The following is a 27,867-nucleotide window of genomic DNA, read 5'->3' as shown; positions in this document are numbered from 1 at the left end:
GGCAATAATATTTTTATCAAGTCTTGTCTAAAGAAACCTATAAAACCCTAAACGTCTCATATTCGCTCATTCCCAACCTACGACATTCACCACCGTCATCTCTATCACTGAGATTCTGGTTGCTTCATTGAGAACGATATTCACCGCCATTATCAGTATTCAGTAGGTAGTTCATTTTCCTATTTTCATTTGTTTTTCCATTCGAATTTGCAAGTATTTGTTTAATTGCTTAATTGCTTTGTTTTTCCATTCACCGAGTCAGTTGAGAATGACATTTATGGCCAACCAATCCTATCACTGACTTGCTAATTGCTTAATTTCAATGTGGTTTGTTGTTTGAAAAGTTTTTGGCATTCCTTGTTGTTGCATAATGGAGCTTTGAAGCTTTTGTGCTTGTCATTTGCAGGTTTCTAATGGTTGATTTACAATGTTTAATCACTGTCTTACTGGCCGATTGAATGAATTTAATAGAGGAATTTAATTTCATATTTTCCTCACAAGATTTAAGTTAATTAATTACAATGTCATTTGCGGGGTTTTATATTTTCTTCATACATTTATATTTGACATTGCAGATAAATTTAACTTACAAATTATAGTGTCAGATTAATAATAAATTAATATTTATTGTTTACCAAGCTAATGGAGGAGTTTAAGGAAGATTGTGAAATTGTATTTACTTTGTATTTTGATTGAAATTTGTATTTTGTACTACGGATAATGATTTATGTGTTTAATGCTATAATTACCACGCTAGTGGATATTGATTATGAAATCAGTATTACAAATTAAGTGTTCAAAACTAAAGATAATTTAGCATGATAATTAAAGAATTGATGATAATGGCTGAAAATAATAGAAATAAGAAAGGGAATTACCGTGTGGAATGTAGTAGAGAGATCAAAACTCAAAAGTATATTTAAATCGTTAGAATTGCATATTTTCTTTTGAATTAGGGTTTTGCCGAAAATCTCCATAATGATTAGTAAAATTCTCTGTTACTTTTGAGTTTTGTTCTCTCTTATTTCTTTTATTTTCGGCCATTATCATCAATTTTTTAATTCTCATGCTAAATTATTTCTATTTTTAAACACTTAAATTGTAACACATGCCATTTTGCGGTGGATTCCTCGTAAGTCTTATAGTTGGAGTTAAAATTGGTTTGTGAATTTTTTATCAGTGATGGATTCCTTAGCGTGGATGTCAAAGAGAACGATGATATTTTTTACTTTTTATTTCTATCTTCTGTGGGGATGTTTATATAATATTTAACTGTTTGGTCAATATTTCTTGTATTATTGTATGAGAACGATGATATTGTTTTCTTAGTGGGTTTTGAAAAACTTAACTTTGTCTCTTATAAAAAAAGTTAACTTTGTCTCGTTTTTTGATTTTGGTTACATAGTTCCTTTGTTTACTCTATTATTTTTAAAAAAATGTTCTTTCAGTGGGGCATGCTTGTTACTTGATGATGTTATTTCCTTTGTATATTATCATTGTTCAAGGGGTTAGTATTAATTTGACATTGGAAACTCTGTTTGGCTTAAGACATGTATATGCCAGGATTGTGTGTTTAGGGACTTTGTAGATTGCTTTGTCTTGCATGATAATTGTTGTGTTTCACCCCTTGATGATTGAGTGGATGATCAATTAAGTGCCACCTTGATTGTTTCATGTTTGATCCAATTTTTCTATATCAGTATTTGCACGCATTCCTTTTCCCTTTGTTTTTAGGAAGCGGAGGGTAGGGGAAGGGAGTGAAGTTAGAAACCTGTTTTCGAACAGAAGATACATATTAGCTTTTTTTAGTCATATGTCCATTTCACCTTTCTTTGGATACTGGTTACAAATATGCTTCAGATATGGACGAGTTCAACAATGAGAGGATATCTGGATCAGATTCAGGATCTAGTTCTGAACTGGAGTTGGAATTAGATTCATTTGAGTTAGATGATATTGTAAAAAAATCAAGAGCCATTGACGAGGAACAAGCTATACAAGAAAGGGAAGCACAAAAAGAATTGCAGTTGCAGCTCAACATTCAAGAGGAGTCAGATGGATTCATACTGCCAACACAGGAGGTGTTTATTTTCGCTTTTAAATCAATATTTCCTAAGTGTATCTTACTCAATCTAGAAATTTTAATTTGTCTTTGTTTACATATTTTTAGGAGCTTGAAGAGGAGGCTCATCAACCTCCTGATCTTTCTAGTCGTCGAAGGCGAATAAACCAAAGTATGTTATGTTGTGATTTACTATGTGAAATATATGTCACATGTCTGTGCATAACTTTGTGAACAAGGAGCAGATGAAGTTTCATTTTCAGCAAGTCATGTTGTTTATGCCTAATATCTTTCTCAATGATTTTAGTTGTGCGGGTGCTCTCAAACTTAAAGACTTTAAAGAAGAAAGGAGTGGCGAGGAATAATTATATTGAGCAGTTAAAGATGGACTTGTTAATTCAGATTCTGATGTTTTGTTGTATTGTGCTTAGCTTTGTGACTGTTCTTGTGCAGATGTTTCCACCTCATGACCTTGTAAGGCTTATTGAAGCTTTTGAAACCCCTCGTCCTATTTGCTTAAGAACTAACCCTTTAAAGGTTTGCTCATGAATTTGATGTTCATATGATGTCTTTACTATTCAAGTTTTAAAGTTGTATTATTGTTTGTTCTTTTGGATGTAGACCCGTCGGCGTGACTTGGCTGATGTTCTATTAAACAGAGGAGTGAACTTAGCACCTATTGGCAAGTGGTCAAAGGTAAACTAAGCATTCATGTTTCGCAGGAAATGATGTGATCTTTTTTGTAGCTTTTTACAAAGTTACATTGATATTTCCTTATCTCTCTTAAAGGTTGGGCTGGTTGTGAATGGGTCACAAGTGCCAGTTGGTGCTACTCCAGAATATATGGCTGGACATTACATGGTAACACATGAACTTATTGTTTGTGTTTTATGTAATTTTTTCTATGCATGTGATGTAAAGGCTTAGCATCGACCTTTCTGCAGCTTCAAAGTGCATCTTCTTTTTTGCCCGTGGTGGCCTTAGCTCCACAAGAAAATGAGAAAGTTGCAGATATGGTGTAAGTAATCATTGCTCAAAAGTCATGAATAAGCCTCCCCTCCTATCATTTTTAAGGAGTTCACCAATAAAATATGGATGATACTAATAACATAGAGGTGGACGTACATTGGGGCCTTGGCACCACTAAAAAATTGTACGAGATGCTGAATACCTTAAGAAAAACTCTTAAACATGCTGAATTTCTCACCTAAAAAATGTCATGGCCCTCACTTTTTTTTTTTTTTTTTTTGGTTTTCATCTATTTATCATAGGTGTCAATTTCAAGGCTCCATGATAAAAACTCCGGCACCCCATGTGATGTTATGTGTTTCCTGATTTTTTGTAGGGCTGCACCTGGCGGTAAAACCACTTACATTGCTGCTCTTATGAAAAACACTGGTATGATCTCAGATCTTTATTTTATGTTTTTTTTTTCTCTTGCTAAGGTGAGTGCTATTAGATGTTTTGAGTAATGAATAATTTTGTCTAATTTTCCCAACAATAAGGATTGGTGTTTGCAAATGAAATGAAGAAGCATAGGTTCCATTCTCTGTCCTCAAACATTAACCGCATGGCTGTGACAAACACAGTGGTCATAAACTATGATGGCAGAGAGGTATGATCCTTGTACTTGCAAACCTGCTTTTGTTCTGAACTTCAGATTGTAAGTCCAAGGCATTGTTTGTCACCATATTTTTCTGTCTCTTTTTTACGGAGTATTGTACGTACACAATAATGCAATTTTTTCTTGGGTTGATACTCAATAAAATAATTAATTGTTTTGTGATCCAACGTAGTCTAGTAAGTCGTGCCATGATAACTATTAGCTTAAATATGATAATTATTTGGAGAACTACAAATGAAAATTTTATTAATGCTTTATAATTTGATACGCTATCCAAATGAAATAAAGTTTTGATATTACTTATCTGACTATAATAGTCTTGTTTGTCTCATTTACCAACAACTTCCTTTGCTTACAAATAATTATTGAATTTTTTAATGGAACTTGTCTTGTCTAAAGCTCAAATCTGATTGCCTTCGTTAAGCTTTTTAGTTATTAACCCCATGTGTGGAATGGTATGGAGATATACACACTCTCTTTATTACTAGTAAAACCCACCACAAAATGTTAGTTGATTCAGATTATGTCACTATAGGATGTGATCTCTTCGAAGATAATAGTTCAAATCTTGGCTAAAGGCTTTAATAACCAATTTCTTTTGGTCTCATAAGCATAATGAGTTTTATAAGAGCTAATGGTTTTTAATTGATAAGTGCAACAAATGATTGATATGTGTGATGAGTAAATAGATGGAGAAACCATCCTTTTTCTAAAGTGCCAACTGTTTGAAGATGCTTAAGTTTCAATGTTATTTGTACGATCTAGACTGATACACATCTGAAAGTTTGAAATTAATTTTAAAAACTGAATAATATAATAACTTAATAAGTATAGTAAAATAAGAAGAAACTCTAGCAAGATCCCGTCAGTAACTAGTACTTCATCCATTTTTTATTACTTGTTACACTTTGACATTATTCACTATTACCAAATTATTTCAACTTCATTTTGTGATTTATACATAAGGAAAAACAGTCATGTGGGATCTTGGATTCGTCATTAAATATACTTTTATTATATATAAAATAAAATAAAATTTATGATTTTTACATATTGATAATTCAAGATATTTGATATTCAAATTGTGCAATGGCAAGCATGAAAAGGTGAACTGTAACAAGTAAAAAATAAAACATAGGCGGTATGTGAATATGTTAATCTCTTACTACAATTATAGACCTTATGATCTTTGCGTATTTATTTTCCCTCTCTGTTTTGACTATATGGATCTCTTATATCCAGCTCCCAAAAGTGCTAGGAATGAATTCATGTGATAGAGTGCTACTGGATGCCCCTTGCAGCAGTACTGGGGTAAGTAAGATGACTTTGTCAAGTTTTATTATGTTTTGGTGTCAATGGTGATCATGCGATCAACATTTGCAAAATTATGTATGCTAGATAATTTGATATTATATAAGAATGGAAAATTAACAAAATAAATAAATAATGCAGTCTTTGATGAGGTATCAGGTATGTTATCTTTTCATCATCATAACGTACAATTTTTCGTGTGCTTTTTACAATCTACTCTCACTCTTTAAATTGTTAGTGATCAATACTATGCGTATAATCTTTGGTGTACATTGGCCTCCTTGTGACCATGTCCTTTACCAACAACATTCCTTAAATTCTCTGTGTGCTTATTCCAAGTACACGGCTCTTTATTTATTTCCACCATCATACATATTCGTTTGATATGCACTCTTGTTTGGTAATCTCATATGCTCATAAGAGGCCAACTTTTTATCTTACCATAGTCTATTTGGCAGGTTTGGAATAATGATGTAAATAACTATTAAATAGTTCTGCTATTATGGTCTGACATGATTGTGGGAGAGGCGTAATTAAAGGATTGTGTAAACTATCCATAGTCAAAGTTTTTTGCCTATGAATCTAGAGAGTGAATGATTGTGCAAAGAGTTAGATTAATCGTGGACAATTCATAGTGAAAGTTTATTCCAAGACAGCTGACTATGAAGGCTTTTTATCGTATTTGGCGGCTTTTAGGGAGTTTAAAGATAAAAAATTAGGAGATACATAGGTTGTTCCCTTGTCCGATGGAAGGGATATGACAAGGTAGATTACAGAGTGCTAGGGGATAGACTATATTTTAAGTGGGCATATTCCAATAATCCTCTCTTGGAAGAAACTTAACATCAAGAGAAATATATTATTTATATATGTGGAATGTAGCATGAGTATTTGCGTGGAAACAGACTATTAATGATTGGTGTGAATCAAGGATCTAGCAATGGACTGTTTTAGATGATATAACTTGATTAATGTTGTCTACAGATTATTTTGTTGCGATTGATGAATCATTAGGAGCTAATGCTAAGTTGGAGCCATGGTGAATGATTTAAGAGAGTGGAAATATATTCAAGAAAGAATAATGGGTTCATGTTTTTGAGCTTGGATGGCTTGGATATACAAAGTGTAGACATTCTTTTCAGGTATGTGGGGTCTAGAATTCATTTGGGTAAATAATTGCACAGAGATGTCAGTCGGAATCGAAATGGAAAAGTGTAACAATAGTTCTTTTTAATTATTGCCTGTATATGAAGTTGGAGAAAAATTCTTTAATACATACTAATGATGCCTACATTGAATTATGGAGTAACGTTGGATGCGTGGTAAGATGCTATGATAGACGTGTAGGATTGTAGGCATATTAGGATATATTTTTTTAAGGCATGGAAAGTCGGGGAGAAAGTGAAAATGGTGCAAGCATCTAAGTTGCATTGTTAAGAGATTTGAACCTATGGGCCGTGGTACAAGTAATGGAGTAAAAAACCTTAATGGTTGGGAGATAGAAATACAGAATGAGGACAGGGAAGGCTTAAGAAAATGTAAAGTGATTGAGAACGTATTTACTTGGTATTAATGATATTTTGGTAGCAGATAGGCTTAAGTAAAACAATTGTGATGCTTATGTTGAATCAATCCCTTATGGCTGTTTATGTTAGGCAACTCTGAATTCATTTGCTCCATGAGCTCGTAACCATCTTAGCGATCAAGCTCAACACATCAAGAGACCTATTTCAATTACCCGTCTTGCTACTGCAAAGTAGGCCTAGTTATGTAATCTAAGTGCCCGATTGATGTCGGGCTTTGGATCCTAACATAGTATTTCATCTTGTACTAGAATGTTTCTTTTTCATGATTTTTTTGTGATCCTCTGATGTTTATTCTTGCTTTGAGTTTTTTCTATATATATATATATATATATAGGTGATATCCAAAGACGAGTCTGTAAAATCCACAAAAAGCTTTGAAGAAATCCAGAATTGTGCCCAGTTGCAGAAGGTTTGTAATTGTGGTTTGATTTGGTAGAGAAATTATTTTGAAGTGATATTTAAGAAAAAATGGTTTAGAAAATCCCAACTTTGGGACATTTGAAGAAAGAACTCCTTGCTTTTTGGATAGTATTGAAATAGTTCAATTTTAGGAGTCATTTTTTAATTTTTAATTTAAAAACTGAACATAAACTTAAAAAAATTAGAAGGATAAAAAAATAAAATAAAAAGATATTACAAAAACCATACTCTTATAAATATCAGAAATGACAATATTAGATGGTTGAAAGATGATAGCTTCTGTCATTGCATTAAATATAGAGAATAGAACATACCAACATCTGCAAATTTTGCTCCATTTTTGCTGACGAGCAATTTGGGTTTGAACATTCTCTATAAAATCAGTAGCTAAAGTTTGTACATATTATATAATGAGAAATTATCATTGGTAACCTTAGTTTTTTTTACCAGTTCTCCATTGTTAATAAAATAAAAACTTAATTTCAATGGTAGCCTAAAGCTTTTACATTTGCATAATGGTAGCAGTATATCAATATATCATGAATCAGACTGTTATAGAGATTTTCTGGGTTATATTTGTGATTATAAAATGGGTTGGAAACTCAGTGGGATGATGAAGAAGATGATAATGTAGATAATTTGTGATTAAAAATGGGATGACAGGCAAAACATATATCATGAGTATAAATCGGCGTAGTAGATGTAAATGCATATAAGTTTTTATAAAAAAGAATACAATCGAAAGGGATAGTTACAAGCAGTTCGAGAAGCTTGTGATCTCCTAAACGTGTATAAAACCCATACAATAGTGTTTTATCAATATTTGGATTTATCCAAAAATGTGTTTATCAAAAGGGATAGATTGTTAGTAATTTTATGTAAAATCAATCAATAAGTTGATAAATATGATTCCGAAATCATTGTGCTAAAGTTTTTAATTTAACAAAGGTGTTTTTTTTTTTTTTTTTCTGTGAGTTCTTGATGCCACTAGAGAAGGATTAGCTTATCATTACTTGCTGACACATAATTCTTGTAAACACTGACATGTTCAACCTTTACTGCAGCAACTTCTTCTGGCTGCTATTGACTTAGTCAATGCAAATTCCAAAACTGGAGGATTTATTGTGTACTCGACGTGCTCTCTCATGGTTATGGAGGTTTGTAAAGGAGAATGGATCCCCCAATCCCCTTTTTCTTTTTAAGCACAACAAGAAAATAAAAAGAAGTTGCATTTGCCCAATTTTTGATCTTTGCAGAATGAAGCAGTTATTGACTATGCTTAGAAAAGACGGAATGTAAAGCTAGTCTCATGTGGACTTGATTTCCACAAAATAGAGACAGGGTAATAAACTTTCTTGATTGGATGGAGTTATATATGGTTTTATTTCAATGGTTCTAATCATTGGAGAGCAAAATCTTCTCTCCATTTCTTTGTGTAGATATGATCGCTTTAGAAAGTACCGGTTTCATCCATCATTGAAAATGACAAGGCGCTTTTACCCTCATATTCATAAATTGGATGGATTTTTTGCGGCAAAGGTAGACTATCCTTGTAAATTTTGTTTTTGTTAGCATAAATAATAGACCCGTGTCACATGATTCGCTAATCTCCTCACGAATCGCGAATCGAAAAAATCGAATTATAGTCGGGTTTTGGGCTATTCTTGGGCAAATTTGAGCAAATCGCGAATTCAAAAAGCGAATTAGCTAGCGGATCATGTTACATTGTGATAAATGTTTAGCTCCTTGTAATGGTCTTCAATGACCAAACACTGGTGAAGTCGCTGTGAGTAACATGTGTGAATAAGCATCTTTATCTTGCACAATAAAATTTAGAAGTGTGGCTTCACTTGTTGCACCTTTTACAGCTGAAGAAAATTGACAATGAGCAGCCTGCACCTTGTTCCTCTGAGGCATCTGACAAATTATTGCAGTGCGTTCTCAATGACACTGAGGAAATCGATGAGGAGAAAACTAAGAAAAGGAAGAGAGATGAGAAGCCACAAGAGAAAAAAGACCACACAAAAGAGCAAGCTACACAATTGCCTTCTGCAAAATGGGAAGGAAGAATCTCTAAAATATGATGTCAAAAAGATTAGTGAAGATGCAGCTTCCGTACTAGCAAAGAGCAAGGTGAGCTCCAAGATAACAGTCTGAAAATATAATTTTTTTTTACTTGCACTAAAATTAATTTTTGCACTATTTATTATTTGAAGTACTTTGCATATTGCGGTTATCATACGAGAAAATAACATAGTCATGTGGAATCTTGTTTTATTTATCTCGTCGCATATTTTCATGATATCAAATTTTTATAATTTTTAGTTATTTATAACTCTAGATATAAACAAGTCGACAAACGCATTGAAATGCGCAAAAAATGTTTAGGTGCACATAATTAAGAGCGGAGGAAGTATATGTTGCTTATTTTATGATTGGAAAGTTTTGACTAATTTACTCCATTACACACAAGTAGTTTTTATTTTATTTTATTTTATTTATTTTTTGAAGTGTACACACAAGTAGTTAGTGTAAAGCTAAAGTGGTATCTATGGATGGTTTAGCCCCCATGAAAAATTCGAGGGTAACTAGTCTTGGTCTTTATGAGCAAAAGTTTGTTTGCAAGAGCTTTTTTTTAAGTTCCTTTGGAATAATGTGGATAAATATGCTAATATATTTGTGTGTTATCTAGGTTGGCTTCTATAAGGAATTATAATATGTTGAACAAAGCACCCAATTATACAATAGTTTTCAGTAACAAGTTTTGTCCATGTTGGTATTTGGGTAGAACTTTGACAATATGCTATAGAGATACAACCGTTTGCATTTTGCACTATAATATAAGCACTATATAAATTAGCAATGTGAAGCAATAAGTGTGAGTTATGAAAACTAATTTCAGAATTATAAAAGTAGAGTTTGCGATTCTAAGATTTAATATGTAGAGAAGAGAGAAGAAATTCAGGAAATGGGAATATGAATTATGAAAAATGTGTGTCCTAATGTCTTTATTTAAAGACTTGAAACAATGCAATGAAGTATCATATTACTTCATTACTTTCCTTCATTACATTTCTTCATAACTTGGAATATTTGACTTACATTACTCTAATTATCCAAGAGTACATCCCCATCTAAAATGTACTTAATTTAATAAATGTGTTTAAGCATATTTTATGAGCCTAAATGTACCGGAAAAGTTAAGGGAAAATGGAGTTTTTTGTTGTTTACAATTTGCTCATGACGACTTTTGATAGACGTTGCATGATAACTTATCAGCCTTTAAATATTTATTTTTTAATATTCTAAATCTAACTTTAGTGGCATACTGAGTGAAGTCGAACCAAAAAAAAGCGAGTTAATTTCTATTTTTATCAAAAGTCTACTTAAGAATAGAAATAAACTAAGAATTTATGAATAGTTTGATTTGTTGTCACAGAGTTAATTCTTAAAGATTGACAAAAATGATAAACCGGGCAAATAAGTATGGGTGTTGCTAAACTTTGCCACCCTTTTCATTTTCTCGCCACCCCTCCAAATGAAATTACGAATTTGCCCTTGATTTTTTAAAAATTACAATTTTGCTCCTCATTTCAAATTTTTTATTTATAATAATAATAATAATAATAATAATAATAATAATAATAATAATAAAAACAAAAATAATAAAATTAAATAATAATAATTAATATTCAAAAAAAAAAAAAAAAATTGAGTCGCCCAAAATTGGGCGACTGAACCATGGTCGCGTCGCCCAGATCTGGGCGACTCGACCATGGTTCAGTCGCCCAATTTTGGGCGACTCAATTTTTTTTTTTTTTTTTTTTTTTTTGGAAAATAATAATAATAATAATAATAATAATAATAATACTAATAATTTATAGATTAATGTGGTCTATTAGCTCAGTTAGTTAGAGCGTTGTACTATTAACATGAAGGTCACAGGTTCGAGACCTGTACAAGCCATTATTTAATAATTATTAATTTTTTATCATATTTATAATAAAAAATTAATAATTATTAAATAATAGCTTGTTCAGGTCCCGAACCTGTGACCTTCACGTTATTAGTACAACGCTCTAACCAACTGAGCTAATAAACCACATTAATCTATAAATTATTATTATTAGTATTAATATTATTATTATTATTATTATTATTATTATTATTATTATTATTATTTTCCAAAAAGAAAAAAAAAAAAAAATTGAGTCGCCCAAAATTGGGCGACTGGACCATGGTTCAATCGCCCAATTTTGGGCGCTCAGATCTGGGCGACTCGACCATGGTTCAGTCGCCCAATTTTGGGCGACTCAACTTTTTTTTTTTTTTTTTTTGAATAATAATAATTATTATTTAATTTTATTATTGTTGTTTTTATTATTATTATTATTATTATTATTATTATTATTATTACTACTGTTATTATTATTATTAATTTTATTTATTATTATTTAATTTTATTATTGTTTTTATTATTATTATTATTATTATTATTATTATAAATAAGAAATTTGTAAGGAGTGGTATTTTTGTAATTTTTTAAACTACAGGGGCAAATACGTAATTTTAGGGGGAGGGGGGGTGGCGAAAAAATGAGAAGGGGTGGCGAACTTTAAGAATTGGGATAAGTATTTTGACTACTTTTCTATTATTCAAATTGAGTTGGTAGGATAGATAAACTCAATAGTTATTTGGTTGAATGGAGAATTAATCTTGATCTTTTATCCAATTATTATTACAATCCCAACTCAAATAACTAATATAAGTATTTGTTTCACAATATTAAAATTTTCTATCGGGTTTACTTATTACTATTAATTACTTATTTACCCTAATGGTCTATTTGGTTAGCGGTACTAAATAGTAATAATGAAAATGATTTTAAGTGTTAAATTTTATCAAAAGTTTCATATCATTCCCATGGTAGTGAAACTTTGATCACAAAAAAGTTTTTTTGTTTATAAATTTCTATTACCATCTAATACTACCTTTTTCAATAATAATGTCTTGGAATGAATTTTATGAAGAAAATAAGATGATTGAAGATGGATAAGTATGTCCATTAAGATAGACGATAGATTTTTCAACCAAAATGTTGTAGTATCAAGGGTAGATAGGTCTTTTAGCCTGTTTGTTGCAAAGTAGTAATGTTTGTTATGTTTGTTTATTTATTGTAAGTTTTGGCGGGAAAGTTAGTTAGGATATTGTTAGCTGCTACTTCCCCTTAAGTCTATAAATACTCGTTGTAAGCTGTAATAAGAGGCATAATAATATACAAACATACTCTCTTCTCTTCTCTTCTCTTCTTTTCTTATCTAGTTCTTAATTCTCTAAGCTGGTGGTATCAAAGTGGTAGAGCTGAGGCTGTTATCATTATAGGATTAGTGTTGATCCTATCACAAAATTACACTAATTTTTCATTCTCATTACCATTATTTATTATCATTTACCAAACAGACCGTTAGAGTTCAATTTGATTGATTTCCCTAATTAATTATTACTTTCAATTTGTCTTGTTCTAGCCTCTAGGTTTAACATTTGAAACCCAATCGGTTACTTAAGTGTATTTATTTGTGAATCTAATATTAATTTTTTGAATATCTAAAAATTTAGAAATTAGAACATAAAATAATACCAAATCAGTCTAAAGATGGTACGAACAATATGTTCAGTTTGCAATATTCAAAAAAATATATGAAATAGAATTAAAAATTGTAAAATTGAAAGATCCTGAAAATTCCATTATTTGGGCGAGATTATGAACATTCCATATACTGGCACTAAGCTCTTATTCAATGGTCATATATGAGTATTAGCGTAGTGTTTATATAATTTCTTTTTTATTTAATGACAATAGACCCTTCTTTCCTCCCTTGTAGGGGACTTTCCGGCCATGCTTTTGCCCAAGCTAAAAAAACTTTTATCCTAAAAAAAAAAAAGAAGAAGCTTTTTAGCAATATTCAAAGTTCATGATATTCGAATTTTGTTTCAGTTGCAGCATATACCAATTTAAAAAATAAGTAAATCAGTGAAAATCAATCTTATATAATTAGTTAAAATTAGTTATAATGAGTAAAAATCAGTTTTAATCAGTACGACTCACTTATACTTTATAACTAAAAATTTGTTATAATTGGTTAAATCAATTTCAATCAGTAAAAATCAATTTCATCATTTAAAATCAATTACAACTAGCGAATTAATTTTAATCAGTAAAAATAAACTAAATTAGTAAAACTAAATAGGTACATTAAAACATGATTCAATTCTATGATTTCTATCCATCCATCTAACCAAAGAGAAACAAAGGAAAAATTGATACTAATAATTCTATTTTTCACCAATTTGCCGTGAATAATTTCATTTTTGGATTATTTTTTAATAATCCAACTTTTTTCCTTTGTTTGCTGTCAGCATTCTAATAGAGTATGCTGATAGCAAACTGAGAGTAAAGGTTGAATTATTATTAAATAAAAGATTATGTAGCTAGCAATCTAAGGGTAAAGGTTGGATTATTAAAAAATAATTTAAAGGTGGAATTATTCACAGCGGATGGATAAAAGGTTAAATTATTAATATTAATTTTTGTAAAAAAAATTACATTTGGTAACCCTGAGTTTTTCCAAGTTTTACATATGATAAACAAAATATTAAATTCTTGGTTAAATTAAGTACTTATTTCGACTGAATTTCGAAATATGTGATCAAATAGAGTGATCACGATATTTGTTTTTTGAAAAAATTATCATTACGTTGGGTAAAAAAAGCGTAAGTTAACAAAAAAATTTCTCTTTTATTTACCATGTGGAAAAATTAGATGGTCAAAATAAAAAATATTTATCTATTACGTAGAAAAGGCGAATGTTCAGAATTACCCAATAATTTTTTTTTTTTAAAATAATAGTTTTAGTAGAGGAACGAACGACACGGTTATTTGTGAATTCATCACAAAATTCAACTTCATTCTTACAAATTCCCTCCATCTTTTCCACCACTTTGTTATCGTGCAATTACACAACCTCCATATCTCCGTTTTCTTCGGATTATCAAAAAAAAAAAAAAAAAAAAACTAAAAATTCAAATGTCAGATTCACCACAAGATTCCACACCCACATGTAACTTCCCTAATAACCGCCATAACCAGATTGGAAGCAATAAAACTGATGAAAACGACTTAAAAACTAAAATCCCAGTTGAAATTGTTAGTGATGAAGAGATGGCTTTCATTGAATCCGCCTTTTCTTTAGCTGCTGCAGCACTTCGTCGCCCTTCGTCTTCTTTCCTTCGTTCTACTACCTCTCTTGAATCTATCTGTTTTGCTTCTAATAGGGGATTTTCGAATTCAGTGATTTCAGATGTTGAAGATTTGGGTCAACTTAAGAGTCCCCAGATGAAGAAAATTAAGATTTCTGATTCTGATTCTTTTTTGAGTAAGTTCAGGAAGAAGAGGGGATTGTCCGTCACTGATTTGACAGCTACGGTATTACTTGAATATTTGATTTTATTTTTGTAATTTTTGAAATGGGTCAGGGTGTCATTTTTGCGGAAGCCTCCTTTTGAAGGGTATGGTATACCGTCTTTCATTCATCTTCAGGCCCTGATCATACCTTCTATGAGCGGAGCCGAATACACTAGTATTTTTGAAATGGGTTTTATGTGTTTATGTTCAAGGTGTTAACTTTAGTTAATTTTTGGCTTGTTTTAGATGTTTAAGTGATTTAATTGATAATGTAGGAGAATTTTGATTTGGTTTGGAAATTAGTCATTTTCCATAGCAATTCTTTTGAGATTTGATATTAATATTTCAAAGGTAAAAGCTTTTAGGAGTGTTTTACACCTCCAAGTTTCATTGCAATTCAATTGAAATTTGAGATGGGTTCTTCAGTTATACTCTCCTAGGTCCTTGGAGGCCATCTACCTTCTTGTTTGCTTTAAAATATCACTTTAATTTATTTGGAGCATATAAAATAAACATAATTATGTTAGGTACATGATATTACTATTTTGTGGCAAAATTACAATGAAAAAATTCCACATTTGAGTTTTCTAAAATCCCATCTTTTCATGCATATTTGCTTTAAAGGACTTTGTGATCATCAAATACATGGTGGTTTTTTTTTTTTTTTTTTTTATAAATTTTTCCTATTAAATCTAATGCTTTGTCTAATTTCTTGATTACTACTCCTACAGTCCTACTAATGACATGAATTTAGTTTAGAACTTCGAATTGCATTGGTATTGTAAAAATAGCATGTAATGTATGAGATATTGTCATCATATCATGACTTCTTGTATTGGAATCAATGGTGAAATGGCATTTAAATACTAACTTGATGTTATTTATTGACAAGTAATATTGTCATGATGTAGAATACTGGGGTGTATCTTTTGGATTAAAAGATCTTTACTTTAACAACTTGCAATTTCGATGTAATTTTACTAATACTCCATTTTAATAATATACTTTGGGATATTCAAATGTTTCACCAACTTGTGTATTGGTTTTTGTTCTTTCTTTGTTTAATGGTTTGACATTCAAGAAATGACCTTTTTGGCATGTAAGAAGTTAGGCCACAATCAATGCTTGAAAACTATCTAATTCTAAGACCCCTTTCCATAAATAACTTAGCACACACTGTACAAAATTCATATGGAATATCACTTCACTCGAAAAGTACAGTAAGGCAACAGGGCAGAATGGGTGGATTGATGTATAAGGAAGTTGTGGAACTTCATTTGTTGAGTTGTTGGGCCGTTGAAGGATGGGAGGCCAAGAGTGCTACTGATGATGGGGGATGATCATGAAGCTTGAACTATGTCAAATTTTCTTGCTTTTGTAAAGGAAATTATTGAATTCTTGAAATTATCCTTTCAACTTGGCAAAGGATCTAAGCTTGAACTATCTCAAATTTTCTTTTCTTTCATCATAAATTGCACTTTAACTTTGGTTGGAGATTGAAGCAATAATGTCTTAAGGTTCCTATATGCAATTCATAGGAAGGTTTGCACTCTTAATCAATTTTCCGACTTTTAGTTAAATAGCAATTCAAGTGAATTTTGTGGTGAATTTGTTAAGCCATGCAAGATCTTTGCTAGACCTTATTTGCTTAACTTAAGTCCTAGTTTTAGGACATTGTCAATTCCATATTCTTCTCAAAAGAACAGTTCAATGAAGCAATCGATATTGTTCATGAGAGGATTTTTTTGTTCACGTTAAAGAGAGATTAGTTCTTGTTAGTCTTCTTTGCAGATCTCTTATCTTTGGGAGTTTATTGCATTAGAGCGCCTTTGATATATGGTGGGGCTTTAGGGTATAACGAATAAAACAAGTAGAATTATATTTGGCCTTCCTATATTCAATTGAAGTACATAATTCAAGTTTTACTCCCTTTTTTATGATCTAAGTATTCATGTCGTGGTATATACATTAGAGATTTGTTGCTATGGCAAGTCATAAAATTTTCTTACATGATTAAGCAACTAGCAAAGACTAGTTTTCTTTAACTTGGTTTCCATTGTGTGTTGACTATTAGCTAAAGCAACTAATACATTTCTCTCATTGAATCTTTCAGGAATGGTGTGAAAAACAAATGGAGTTTGGTCTTCTTTATGGCAAGCAAAAAAAGACAAAGGCCATGAAAGCAGGGATCACTCGACATGCAAAGCTTGAAGAAGAGGTAATTTGTCTTCTATATTGATTCCACAGTAGTCATTGTATTATTTTCTTTGTTTGTTATGCAATTCAAAGGGATTTTTTTCTTTTGTAAAGAGTAAGGCCCTGTTTGGTAATCAACTTATAGCTTTGGCTTAGTTAATTGGATTATAACTTTTAGCTTATTTAATTAGCTTTAAAATTATATTGTTGGCTGACGTTTAAACTAGTTTCTTGCTAAGATGTTTGGTGAAATTACCTTTTGAAATTAGTTGAAGTATAAATATTTAAAAAAAAAAACGTTTTAGATTATTTGTGGTTGATAATTGTGTTAAGATTTATATTTTGACAAGGGCAAATAGGTCTTTGTCTTGTTAAACTATATTTAAACTTCTTGGAAATGGTGGTATTGTGTATCTTCTCAAAATTGGTTCCAAAATTTTTCTTTTTTCCAAAAGCTATTTCACCAAACACTAAAAATAGCTTAACTGTGTCAAGAAGCATAATACATTTACAAAAGCTAAAGCTACCTTTAAAAGCTGGAAACCAAACACCCCATAAGCCTTAGTGTATTTTTAATAGCTTATTAGCTCTCACCTCAGCATATTCCTTTTTACAATTGTACAGTTACAATGGTTTTTGTTTGGTTAATTCTCTAGAACCTTACTTCAAGATTATTTGTACTGTTGTGTACTCTAGGAAGATTTGAATATATAGAAGGTCTTTGATTGTATTGGAAGGTGAGACACAAAACACAAAAAGATTAGTGGGAACTTTTGATTGAATGGAGTAACTCAATTTTGAAGTTTTTTTCTTGAATTATGTTTTTTAGTAGATATGAATATAATCCAATAAAGAATATTTAACAATTATCTTTACAATAGATAAAAATATTACATTTTCAATTCAACCCTCTAAATCAGTATTCTATAATTTATTACGAGTTTTCATATCTCAAAATCGGCGAGTAAAAAGATAATTGAGAATACTACAAAAGATATCCTTCTCAATATAAGTTTCCAAGTATCTATCCATTGATCTCTCATTTTATTAGCAATTTTTCCTTCATAAAATGCATCATTCATTCATTCTCGATGACAATCCTTATTGAATATCTATGAAAGTTAACCATTAGTAAATTAACTTTATAATCATATATTATCAAAAACACATATGCACGAACGCCATATTACAATGGAAGAAAAGAAGGTTTGGAGAAATTAAAGGACATTATAAAACTTCCATGATAATTAATTTGAAATTTAGACTTTTAGAGATTTAGAATTATAGATCAAAGTGCAAAATTACAAGGTAAAAATTAAAATATTAAATTTACATTATATTAACAAAGAGCATAGTTAAAATTATAATCTATATCTTAGAAGTCATTAATAATTGTTTATAGTTAAAATTGCAATTTATTAATAAAAAAAACATTCATTCTTGAACTTTAGAATAATGGTTGGTTTGGGCGGTAGTGACCGGTACTGGTTCCGGAGGTGGTGGGCGGTCGAACATTGGCTGGGCACGGCGGTAGATGAATTGTTTGTCGAATTTAGTAGACTGGTGGTTGTCAAGAGTCATGAGCTTTGGAAATTTGAATTGTGCAAATTGTGTAGGGTTTGGAAATCGGAGTGGCTTTTGTATTTTATGTGCATATCAAAATTAAACAAATGCTTTAGTTAATAGTTTTACCTAGCTCAAATGTCATGTGCAACCACATGAGGGCACTAAGTCCGCCTATGTTCATAGTCATGTGGTAGTGGATTATAATGGATTAAAACTAATATCTAAATGACTTAATAAATCATGTGCTTTTCTTATATATGTGAAGTTTCAAATGATATTTGCAGTGAATTCCAAGGGTAAGACTTTTTATATCCAAAGCCTCGTATCATGCCTAGGTGACCACTTAGTGACATAGGAGCATGGGAAATGTAAAGTCATTGTGTTGTACATTTGTTGTTGCATATTTCTTTAGTATTAGTAAAACCGGGTAAAGTGGTCATGTTGAGCAATGTTAATCTCTTTACTAATGTTAATCATGTGGTATTCATCATCATGCAATCTGAGTGATCGTTTTATACGCTGCTTATACGCTGCTATTAGTCTGCCATTTTTGTAAATTACCCTGCTGTTGAAATTAATGAAGAGTTGCAACTTGTGTCACCACAGATCTCAAGAAAAGTAGAAGTACATGTTGAGACACTTGAAGATAAATGGGCGGTGAATTTTATTAATTTTATCATCGGTGCAAACCAATTATTGTTTGATGGATTAACACGTGAAATGCCTATGTAAGTGGCTAAACTATTTAATGCTTTATCGTTCCTTCATCTATGTTATTCTATATGATGTTATTAGGTTTATGCCATATTGCAATGGTTTTAATTATATATTTTGATGACCTAAATACATCGAAATAAGTGGAATTGAATCATGATTGTGTGTGTGTGCTATGAGACCTAGGATTTTGCAGTAATTGGATACATTGGCACTCATTATAACCTGAACCGCTGATTCTGTTGCGTTAATGCACTCAAATATATATTTCACTTATGTTGCTTAGATTTGAGTATATGTGTTGTGTCGGATTGGAGTATGTGTTTGACTCGACCATTTTAAGTTAAGGTTTCATGATTTTTGAACTTAGTGCAAATTATCTGCCTGGAAAGTATCGCCTGCATCACCGTGTTGCAATATATTAAAGCTTTTTGAACTTACCGTGACCGAAGTTTAAGCCGATACAGATTTGAAGTCATCTGCGACTGTGATAGTTTTTTGTCGTTACAATGAACATAACTAAAACAACATTTTTATATTATGTTTTGCAAAATTTTGGCAAATATTTTGAATACTTGAACTTGTAGAGTTGATACCCCAAGCCCTTGTAATGATTATTTTTCCCTCTTTCAACTGATATGTTTTGCTTGTTTTAAGAGCAATACTCCTTGTTTCCTTCTTTTTTCATTGTCTGTCCATATTACTTAGTACTTCTATTCTATTTTACTTGTCATTTTGTAACACTAATGCTAGGTTACCAGTTTTTGAAAATGACACTATCCTGCTTTACTTGTCATTTACTGTTATTTTGTATGTAATGTGGTTACAGTGCAATTATTATTTCTTTGCTTGAACCTTTAGCATATGCAATACCAATAGATCCATTGCATGTGTGTTCAACTTTGAACTATGTTTGGATAGGACGAACTCGAGGTATAAGAATGGGAGGGAATAGAGGGATTGCATTTCCCTCATTTGGATACCAATTTGGTAGAGGTCTCCAAAATAGACTCATACAACCCGATATTCACCGATTTTTTTAATAACCGAACCCAATTTATAAATGGATTAAAATTATGTAAACTCATTGTGGACACAAAAACCCGATTTTTTGAACCGAACCGAAACACTTAACCCAAAGTTGACCCGAATGAACACCTCTACCAATTGGGAAAGGGACGGGAATGGAGGGAAGTGAAGCAGCTCCTTATTTTAAACAAAACAGATCCTTTCAACATTGGAAAGATTTGAACGAAAACACACCAATTCTCCCTCCCCTCCCTTCCCCCACCTGTCCCTTCCTTTTAAAAACGTTATCCAAACATAGTCTGAATGACCCTTATCGAGCAATCAAGGCGTATCTTTCATTTTAATTTAGTGTGTTGTTCTTTTCTCCCATTACTTTCTCTCAACTTCCCCCTTAAACTTGCACTTTCCTCTATCATGGGATGTGTTTGATAAGAACAAGGAGGAAAAAGTCCTGATTGTGAGCACATTTGTTATATCATCAGACTCGGCTTTGTTCAAGGTGTATGGATGGTGGGAATAATCGACGAACTCCGGATGCCTGTACCAGGAAATGATAGAAACTTAATACTAGTCGACACAAAGACCCGTACGCACCCCAGTCCACCGGCTGAACCTCAACGCAGAAACGGAAGGTGCACCCTAAGACCATCTCACATGGCATTCGAAAATTTTGCAGCATCATATGGTTTAATGATCACATTATGTATTTCATTATGTTTCAGGCTACAATTGATGTACTATAAGTACCTGTGGGATAATTTGATCTCTGTTAACTTCCCTTCGAAAAAATTTTACGAGTTCTTTTCCATGGATCCTCAACGCATTTTATCTAATGATGTGAAGATGAATGCTTCCAACTCAGGTTTTCCTGCTGAGGTATGATTGATATAGCCTTGTAAATTGAATTGTTAACCAGCAATCAGATCTCTCATATGCAGCTGTCTCAATATTAGGATGTCGCATATGAGACAGCGCACTATAACCACATACTGCTTTAAAGTGCTCACGTGTAGCTAAAAATTCGTCACTTATAGCTTAAAACTGAACACGTACAGTTTAAAATCATATATAGCTTAAAATCAATCACATAGAGCTTAAAATAGACCACATAGTGCTTACTATTGACCTCTTCCATGCTTTTTTAACTAAATGAGAATAATAATCTTTTAGTGGAAAAATTATATAGTAACAATGATTACTTACATTTTAATAATGATCACGTATGCCTTAAGAATGTACACATTGATGAAAAATGAAAAACTTACATCTACAAAACCAATCGCAACCGGTCATATACATATACATCTTGGACTTGTCGACGGTCCTAAACAAGAATTTGTGCAATCTAATGACTTTCTATAATTGCTTTGGAAGATTTCCGATAACTCAAAATTTTCTCATTCGTGCACAGACACTTGGAGAAGTCGAAAAATATTTCATTAATGTGTGTTCCGTGCTTCCACCTGCACATGATCAGCTTCTCTTGAGGTACATTATCAGATCCTATTCTTGTTTTTTATTTTTAGGAAAGAATAGATCCGTTTAGTTACTTGATCGGGTTACAGATACGAGTTCCAGGAAGATTTTTCGTTGATTTATGAGGACGAGTTCAGTTACGATGAAGACTTGGTTAAGGCGCAAATACATGATTCGCTTGAATTCTGGCGAGGCGAGCGAAACGCCCAATTTGTTTCGGAAATGGAGAAATGGAAGTGCAACTATTGCCAGTTTACCTGCTGTCCTAAAAATCCTAAAACTGAACCTAATTCTCAATCAAGTACACATGAGGATTGAAGGTGGCTGCCTCTAATCTGTGTTTGTGTATTCATGTACACTAATCTATGTACACTAATGTCATTATGTTTCATTGCCCAGCGGGTCCCACATAGACGGATTTTGAGGCTTTCACTTAAACGGAAATTTGGGGAGGTCAGATGTATTCCGATCTTATTGTCGTAATAAATTATTCTTGTTGCTTTACATTCATTATTGTAAATTTATTTATTCACTCCTTTATAAGAATATAATATAATATAATTTATTTTTTTACTTTAAGCTTTTTTATTTGCAAATAATCTATTTTTCACTCTTTAGTCTCACATTTTATTCAATTATGACACTTCTATCTACTTGTGTTTTATCTTATTTTTCGATTATAAATTAATATTATTAATATTATACCTGCTTACTTATAGAAGTTGTTCCATGTGCCTAGAAAATATGAGCCTCTTTTCATGAACTCTTATTATAGTTGATAATATATAGAATTTGAAAATTCTTCATTAGTAAAGTACTTAAAGCGTGTTTCGTTATTACTAATTAGCATAGAAATTTAAACTTCTTAGAAAACACTAAAATAAATTGTATCTACTTACCAAGAGTTGTGTTAATTGCTATTTCCAAAAAATGTTACTAAACACAAAAATTAAATTCCTAGAAATGTTACGAGGGAAGTTGTACTTCCTAGAAAAAAGTTCTTTTTCGAGTTGAGAAACTCTTGACTGCATTCTCTTTCATAATATGGACTGTCATCTTTCTATGAGTGAGTGAGATACACTGGATGATATTACTCCATTCGTCTCATTTAATTTGCATTATTTTTTTCATTTTGGTTCTTCCTATTTAATTTGCATTATTTCTATTTTTGTGCTATGACCCACCACTTTATTTTAAAGTCATTCATACATTTTAATTTTTTTTAGTTTCATTTAGACAATTTATTCTCTCTCTTCGTTTATTACTATTATTATTATTTTTTTTTAAATGCAAATTATTGGGGATAGAGTGAGTGACTTTTATTGATTACTATGTTTATGACTTAAATTTGGTAAAATTAGAATGGGGACAACACACCATAAAGGACAAAAATAACATATTCACCAAAAGACTAAGGAAGCCACATTGTAATCTAATGTCAGTTTTCCATGCAAATACTCAAAATTATAATTCAATTGAAAACTGATTCAATTCTCTACTATTTTCATACATCCTTATTTACCTTTTAACACCCAGACAGGCAGGCAGATGTTGAAAAAGCTTCCATCTTTACTTCCAAACTCAACCAGTGTCTTAACTAAAACCTTGCCACCAAAACCTCTTTACTTCCTGCATGACTGACACGTGTCTTTCCATCCACTCCCATATTCCTCTACATAAACCCATCAAATTTGGAACCCATAAACAAACTAAACATACATAATGTTGAAATTGAAGGGTGTAGTGTTGGTGGCACTACTGATGTGCTACACAATGTGGGTGGTTGTTAGTCAGTCATCTGAGGAAGAGAGGGCTAAGGCAGAGGATTGGAGAAGGCGGGAGAAGATGGCGGAGGAGTGGCGGCGACACCGTGAAGGGTGGGAGGAGGAACAGGGGAGGGAGTTGTCGCCGGGGCGGAGCTGGGATGAGGAAGGGGAGGAGCCGGATTGGCGACCGCCGGAGCCGTATGGACCGCCAGGAAGAAGAGGGAAGGATGTGTTTTTGATGAAGGAGTCAGAGAAAGTGGTGCGTACTGAAGCAGGGGAAATGAGACTGGTTAGAGGACATGGTGGAAGGATGGTGGAGAGACCTCTTCATATTGGGTTTATTACTATGGAACCTAAGACTTTGTTTGTTCCTCAATACTTGGATTCTTCTTTGATCATCTTTTTACGTAGAGGTATTTATTTTTTTTCTTTCTTTTTCTTTTCTATTATTTCTAGGGAGATTTGTATTTGAGATTAGTTTATTAAAAAATAATTATAAATTGATATTATTCTTAAAGTTGAATTATTAATATTAATTTCTATGTATGGTTGACGACTTGACGGTAGTCAAACAGAACTTGCCATGAAAAATTAGTTGACTTAAATGAATTTGCAGGCGAAGCGAAATTGGGATTCATCTACGACGATGAGTTGTCTGAGAGGAACCTAAAGATGGGAGATATATACAGAATACCAGGTGGTTCAACATTCTATCTGGTTAACACTGCCGAGACTCAAAGGCTTCATATTATTTGCAGCGTTGATCCTTCTGAGGGTTTGGGTTTGGGTACTTTACAGTCTTTCTTCGTTGGCGGAGGAACTAATCCTGTTTCTGTTTTTGCCGGCTTTGAGCCTCAAACACTTTCCACTGCCTTCAATGTAAGCAATCCCTTCTTATAATTTTTTATTTTCATGATATATGTCATTTTCATATCATAATAAAACTACCATCATAAGTTTTTATAAATTTTTTTATTACCTTTTAATACCATATAATCTCCGGTTTCAAGCACAGTTTAATCTTTAATATTTTTAATATTGTGAAAATATGAATATGTTTTACATTTTATATAGATATATATATAATATTTTATTACTTAAAAAAAATGAATTTGTAGGTGTCCATTGAAGAGCTGAGGGACTTAATGACAGGACAACATGAAGGACCGATCATATACGCTGATGCTACTCATACACCAAGTTTATGGGCAAACTTCCTGAAGCTGAAGGAAGAAGAACGACTAGAACGTCTTAAAATGGTGGGACCAAATGCTGGATCCGAAAAGGAAGTTGAAGAACCAAAGAAGAAGGCCTGGTGGAATGTGTTTGATTCTCTATTAGGTAGTGATCAAAATAAGAAAGGAGAGAAAAAGGGTGATACTAGAACAGGTTCAAGTCCAGACTCGGTCAATCTCTATGACCGAGATCCTAGTTTCAGAAATGGTTATGGTTGGAGTGTTGCTGTTGATAAGCACGATTATCATCCTCTTAAGAAATCCAGTATCGGCGTATATCTTGTTAATCTTACCGCGGTAACTATTTTATTCTTAATCATATGATTCTTGAACTTTCTTGTTTTAGCTTTTGTTTAAGCACTCTTATTAGTCTTTTAAAGATCCACACACTAAGGGTGAGTGTGTTTTTAGTTCCTACTTAGAATAGGTAAAAAGAATGATAACCTACACATTCAGTCATTTTGCAAAAAAAAAACAAATAAAAAAGTAAATATAAAACTAAATTATAAAAGAATGACAAATTTTTTGTTAAGATCCTCTCACCTTTAATATGGGTTGTTTTCATTTTGAATTTCTTATATTTTAATGAAAAAAATTATTTTGTTACGTGAGTTTAATTTTAGGCTGCTTGTCTGAATCCGTTTTACCGTGAGATGAGATGGTGGTCAGTACAAGATTTACCGTAAAAGAATTGAAAAAATTTTAAGAATCTTAAAAGAGAAATTAAAAGAGAAATGAACTAAGTTTATCTTTTTTAAAAATAACTTTTAACTTTTAATTTTTAATATTTTTTATTTTATTTTATTTTTTTTGGCAATTAATCTGCAAAACCTAATCTACATTTGGGCAACAATGTTGGTCCTAATTGTCCGAACTTATTAGGATTATTCATGGTAATTAAAAGTTGAAATTATTATAGGAAAATCAATGAAAAATTAGATTATTCTAGGTAATCTTTCAAAAAGAATATGATAAAAAGCATAAATATAATAAGGGATGTTTGGCGGTTGGACTGTGGTAGTCCTCAAAAGACTGAGGGAGTATTGCTTAATCTTTAGCTGTCATTAGATTTTGCCTTGATATGCACCAAAAGTTCTTTTAATTTAAAATTCCTAGTCTTCTACATAACTTTTGGTTACTAAAAATTGGTATTAGAATTTGCTGCATTTGTTTGTCTGATTTATGTTCTTATTTTAACTCTAATATGCAAGGGCTCAATGATGGCACCTCATGTAAACCCCATGGCAACAGAATACGGTATCGTCCTAAGTGGGGCCGGAACCATCCAAGTCGTCTACCCTAATGGCACTTCAGCAATGAACACCAAGGTAAATGAAGGTGATGTATTTTGGATTCCAAGATACTTCCCCTTCTGCCAGATTGCTTCTCGAGCTGGCCCATTTGAGTTCTTCGGCTTCACCACTTCCGCACACAAAAATCGACCCCAATTCCTAGTAGGCGCTTCCTCTATACTAAGAAGCATGCAAGGTCCCGAGTTCGCAACTGCTTTTGGTTTAACCGAAGACAGGTACCGAGACATCATACATGCTCAAAGGGAGGCTGTAATCCTTCCGTCTCCTGCTGCTGCAGAACCTGATGAGAGGCCAGAATCAGCAAAGAAAGAAGACAAGCGCGAAAGAGAGTCAGAGAAGTCGGAATCGAAGGACAAGAAGTCCAAGGGAGAGGAGAAGATAAAGGAAGTAAAGAAGGTGCCCAAGTTTATAAGGGGGCTAGGCACGGAAATGGTTATGGGTTTCGAGTAAATAAATAGGACGCTTTCTAAGCCTTGTACTTAGGTAGATCTTTGAGCTTTCTATTGTGTGTTTATTAGTAGCTTTTGGCCTTGCTTGCATTGCCTTTCCTCGAGAGTTGTAGATGAACTCAACACGTTTTGTTTTGCTTTGCTTTGTTTTGAACACAATCTTGATCATCTAATAACGAACTCGTACTTAATAACCTCGGCAATAGGAGAGTAAGTATACATTAAGCATGTGTTACGTTTGAGCATACGTACATGCTTCTTCTACATTTTCCCGTGTACCACTCGAGTTAGTTGCGTACTCTTATTCTGTTTTTAAGAACATTGGAAAGACCCTTAACCACATTCAATTTGCTTCAACATTCGAATTACTATTTAACCACATACAAGAAATGAAAAAATAGTTTCCTAATTAGTGTAACTAGGGTTTGGCCGGGTTTAATTTAAGTAAATAAGGGTTGGGTTAGATTGGATAAGTGTCCTTTAAATATAATATGTATTTAAAATAGGTAGAGTTTTCAAAGCCTGGAGCGGCCCAATTCGGCTTTTACCAAAAATTATTTTAATCTCTATTTATTAATTTATAACAATTAAATTATCATTTATAATAATTAGATTGAGAAAATAATAATAATTCCCATTGATATTGTATTTATAATATTTAAATTATTCATCAATTTATTTTCAAAGGCTTGTTTTTGATCCTTATTGAGGCAATTTATAGCCAGTTTTATTTTAATTATAGTAAAGCTCATTTTTGGCCCGGCCTTTACATAGCCCTTTAGAAAATAGGTCGTATAAGGGCTCATAATGGGGGCCTGACACATTGAACACCTCTAGTCATAACCTATTCTTCTTAAAATGCAACGGTTGCATTTTGGTGGAAATTAGTAGAAATGGATATTGTGTTGGAGAATATGATATAAAAATATTGAATCATAGGAATATAATGACAAATAAGTCGTTAGGATGGAAATAAAAAATTAATTTGTGGATGAAATCAAGAGTGAAAGTAAATTCATTGCCAGAAAAAGAAATTAAATGCAAAAATTAGTTGCACATGACTAAAATAAAAAGTTGTAAAAGTTATATAAATAGAGAGGAATAGAAGGAGTATCACCAAATATTACTCTGTCTCCCTAAATCAACATAACTTATTCAAACTTCAAACAAAAGAGTTTCCAAAAGGTAGTCCCTTCCTTTCATTAGTATGTTTTCATTTGTTTTTTTCACTTTATCTAATATTTTAATTCAAATCTTAATATTTTGATTATATAAAATTAAAAATTATAAAAAATTAATATCAATAAAATTAAATTGAAACAAATAGATTCATTTTGACTATTTTTAATTTATAGGTTTGGAGTAAATTATAAATTAAATTTAATTGATGAATAGTATTTGAAAAATAAATGGATAGTATAATATTGCGCATAAAACAAAACTAAATTTAAACTTCATTATGACTTAATTCTTGAATTTTTATTTGCAAAGGAATATATTAAAAGTTTTATAATTGAATTAAATGTCAAAACATGTGATCCTCTTCGAAATGCAATATATGATAAGTACCATGATGTGAAGTTAGTGAAATTAGTCCATGTTGAGCACAATGGGTTGATTACAACTCCAACTAGGTTCCAAGAGAGTTTGGTCTAAAC

General features: G+C 31.9%; 1 protein-coding gene and 1 pseudogene across 1 annotated transcript; both read left to right on the top strand.

Annotated features, from left to right (window-relative positions):
- Positions 1 to 31: 31 nt before the first annotated feature.
- Positions 32 to 21,778, top strand: LOC130805268 (25S rRNA (cytosine-C(5))-methyltransferase NOP2A-like; annotated as a pseudogene).
- Positions 21,771 to 26,530, top strand: LOC130805259 (vicilin-like seed storage protein At2g28490). Its single transcript, XM_057669954.1, has 5 exons — positions 21,771 to 21,899; positions 22,987 to 23,625; positions 23,829 to 24,091; positions 24,331 to 24,744; positions 25,659 to 26,530. The coding sequence occupies exons 2-5, from the start codon at positions 23,169 to 23,171 to the stop codon at positions 26,208 to 26,210; spliced, it is 1,686 nt and encodes a 561-aa protein (XP_057525937.1). The 5' UTR covers positions 21,771 to 21,899; positions 22,987 to 23,168; the 3' UTR covers positions 26,211 to 26,530.
- Positions 26,531 to 27,867: the final 1,337 nt, after the last annotated feature.

Source organism: Amaranthus tricolor, chromosome 1 (assembly GCF_026212465.1).
Source record: "Amaranthus tricolor cultivar Red isolate AtriRed21 chromosome 1, ASM2621246v1, whole genome shotgun sequence".
In the NCBI taxonomy this organism is placed as follows: Eukaryota; Viridiplantae; Streptophyta; class Magnoliopsida; order Caryophyllales; family Amaranthaceae; genus Amaranthus; species Amaranthus tricolor.
This window is presented reverse-complemented; position numbering and strand designations above follow the sequence as displayed.

Coding starts and splice junctions, on each gene's coding strand:
- LOC130805259 (XM_057669954.1), top strand. CDS start 23,169: ATGTTGAAATTGAAGGGTGTAGTGTTGGTGGCACTACTGATGTGCTAC. Junction 24,092..24,330: donor CACTTTCCACTGCCTTCAAT/GTAAGCAATCCC, acceptor ATGAATTTGTAG/GTGTCCATTGAAGAGCTGAG. Junction 24,745..25,658: donor ATCTTGTTAATCTTACCGCG/GTAACTATTTTA, acceptor CTAATATGCAAG/GGCTCAATGATGGCACCTCA.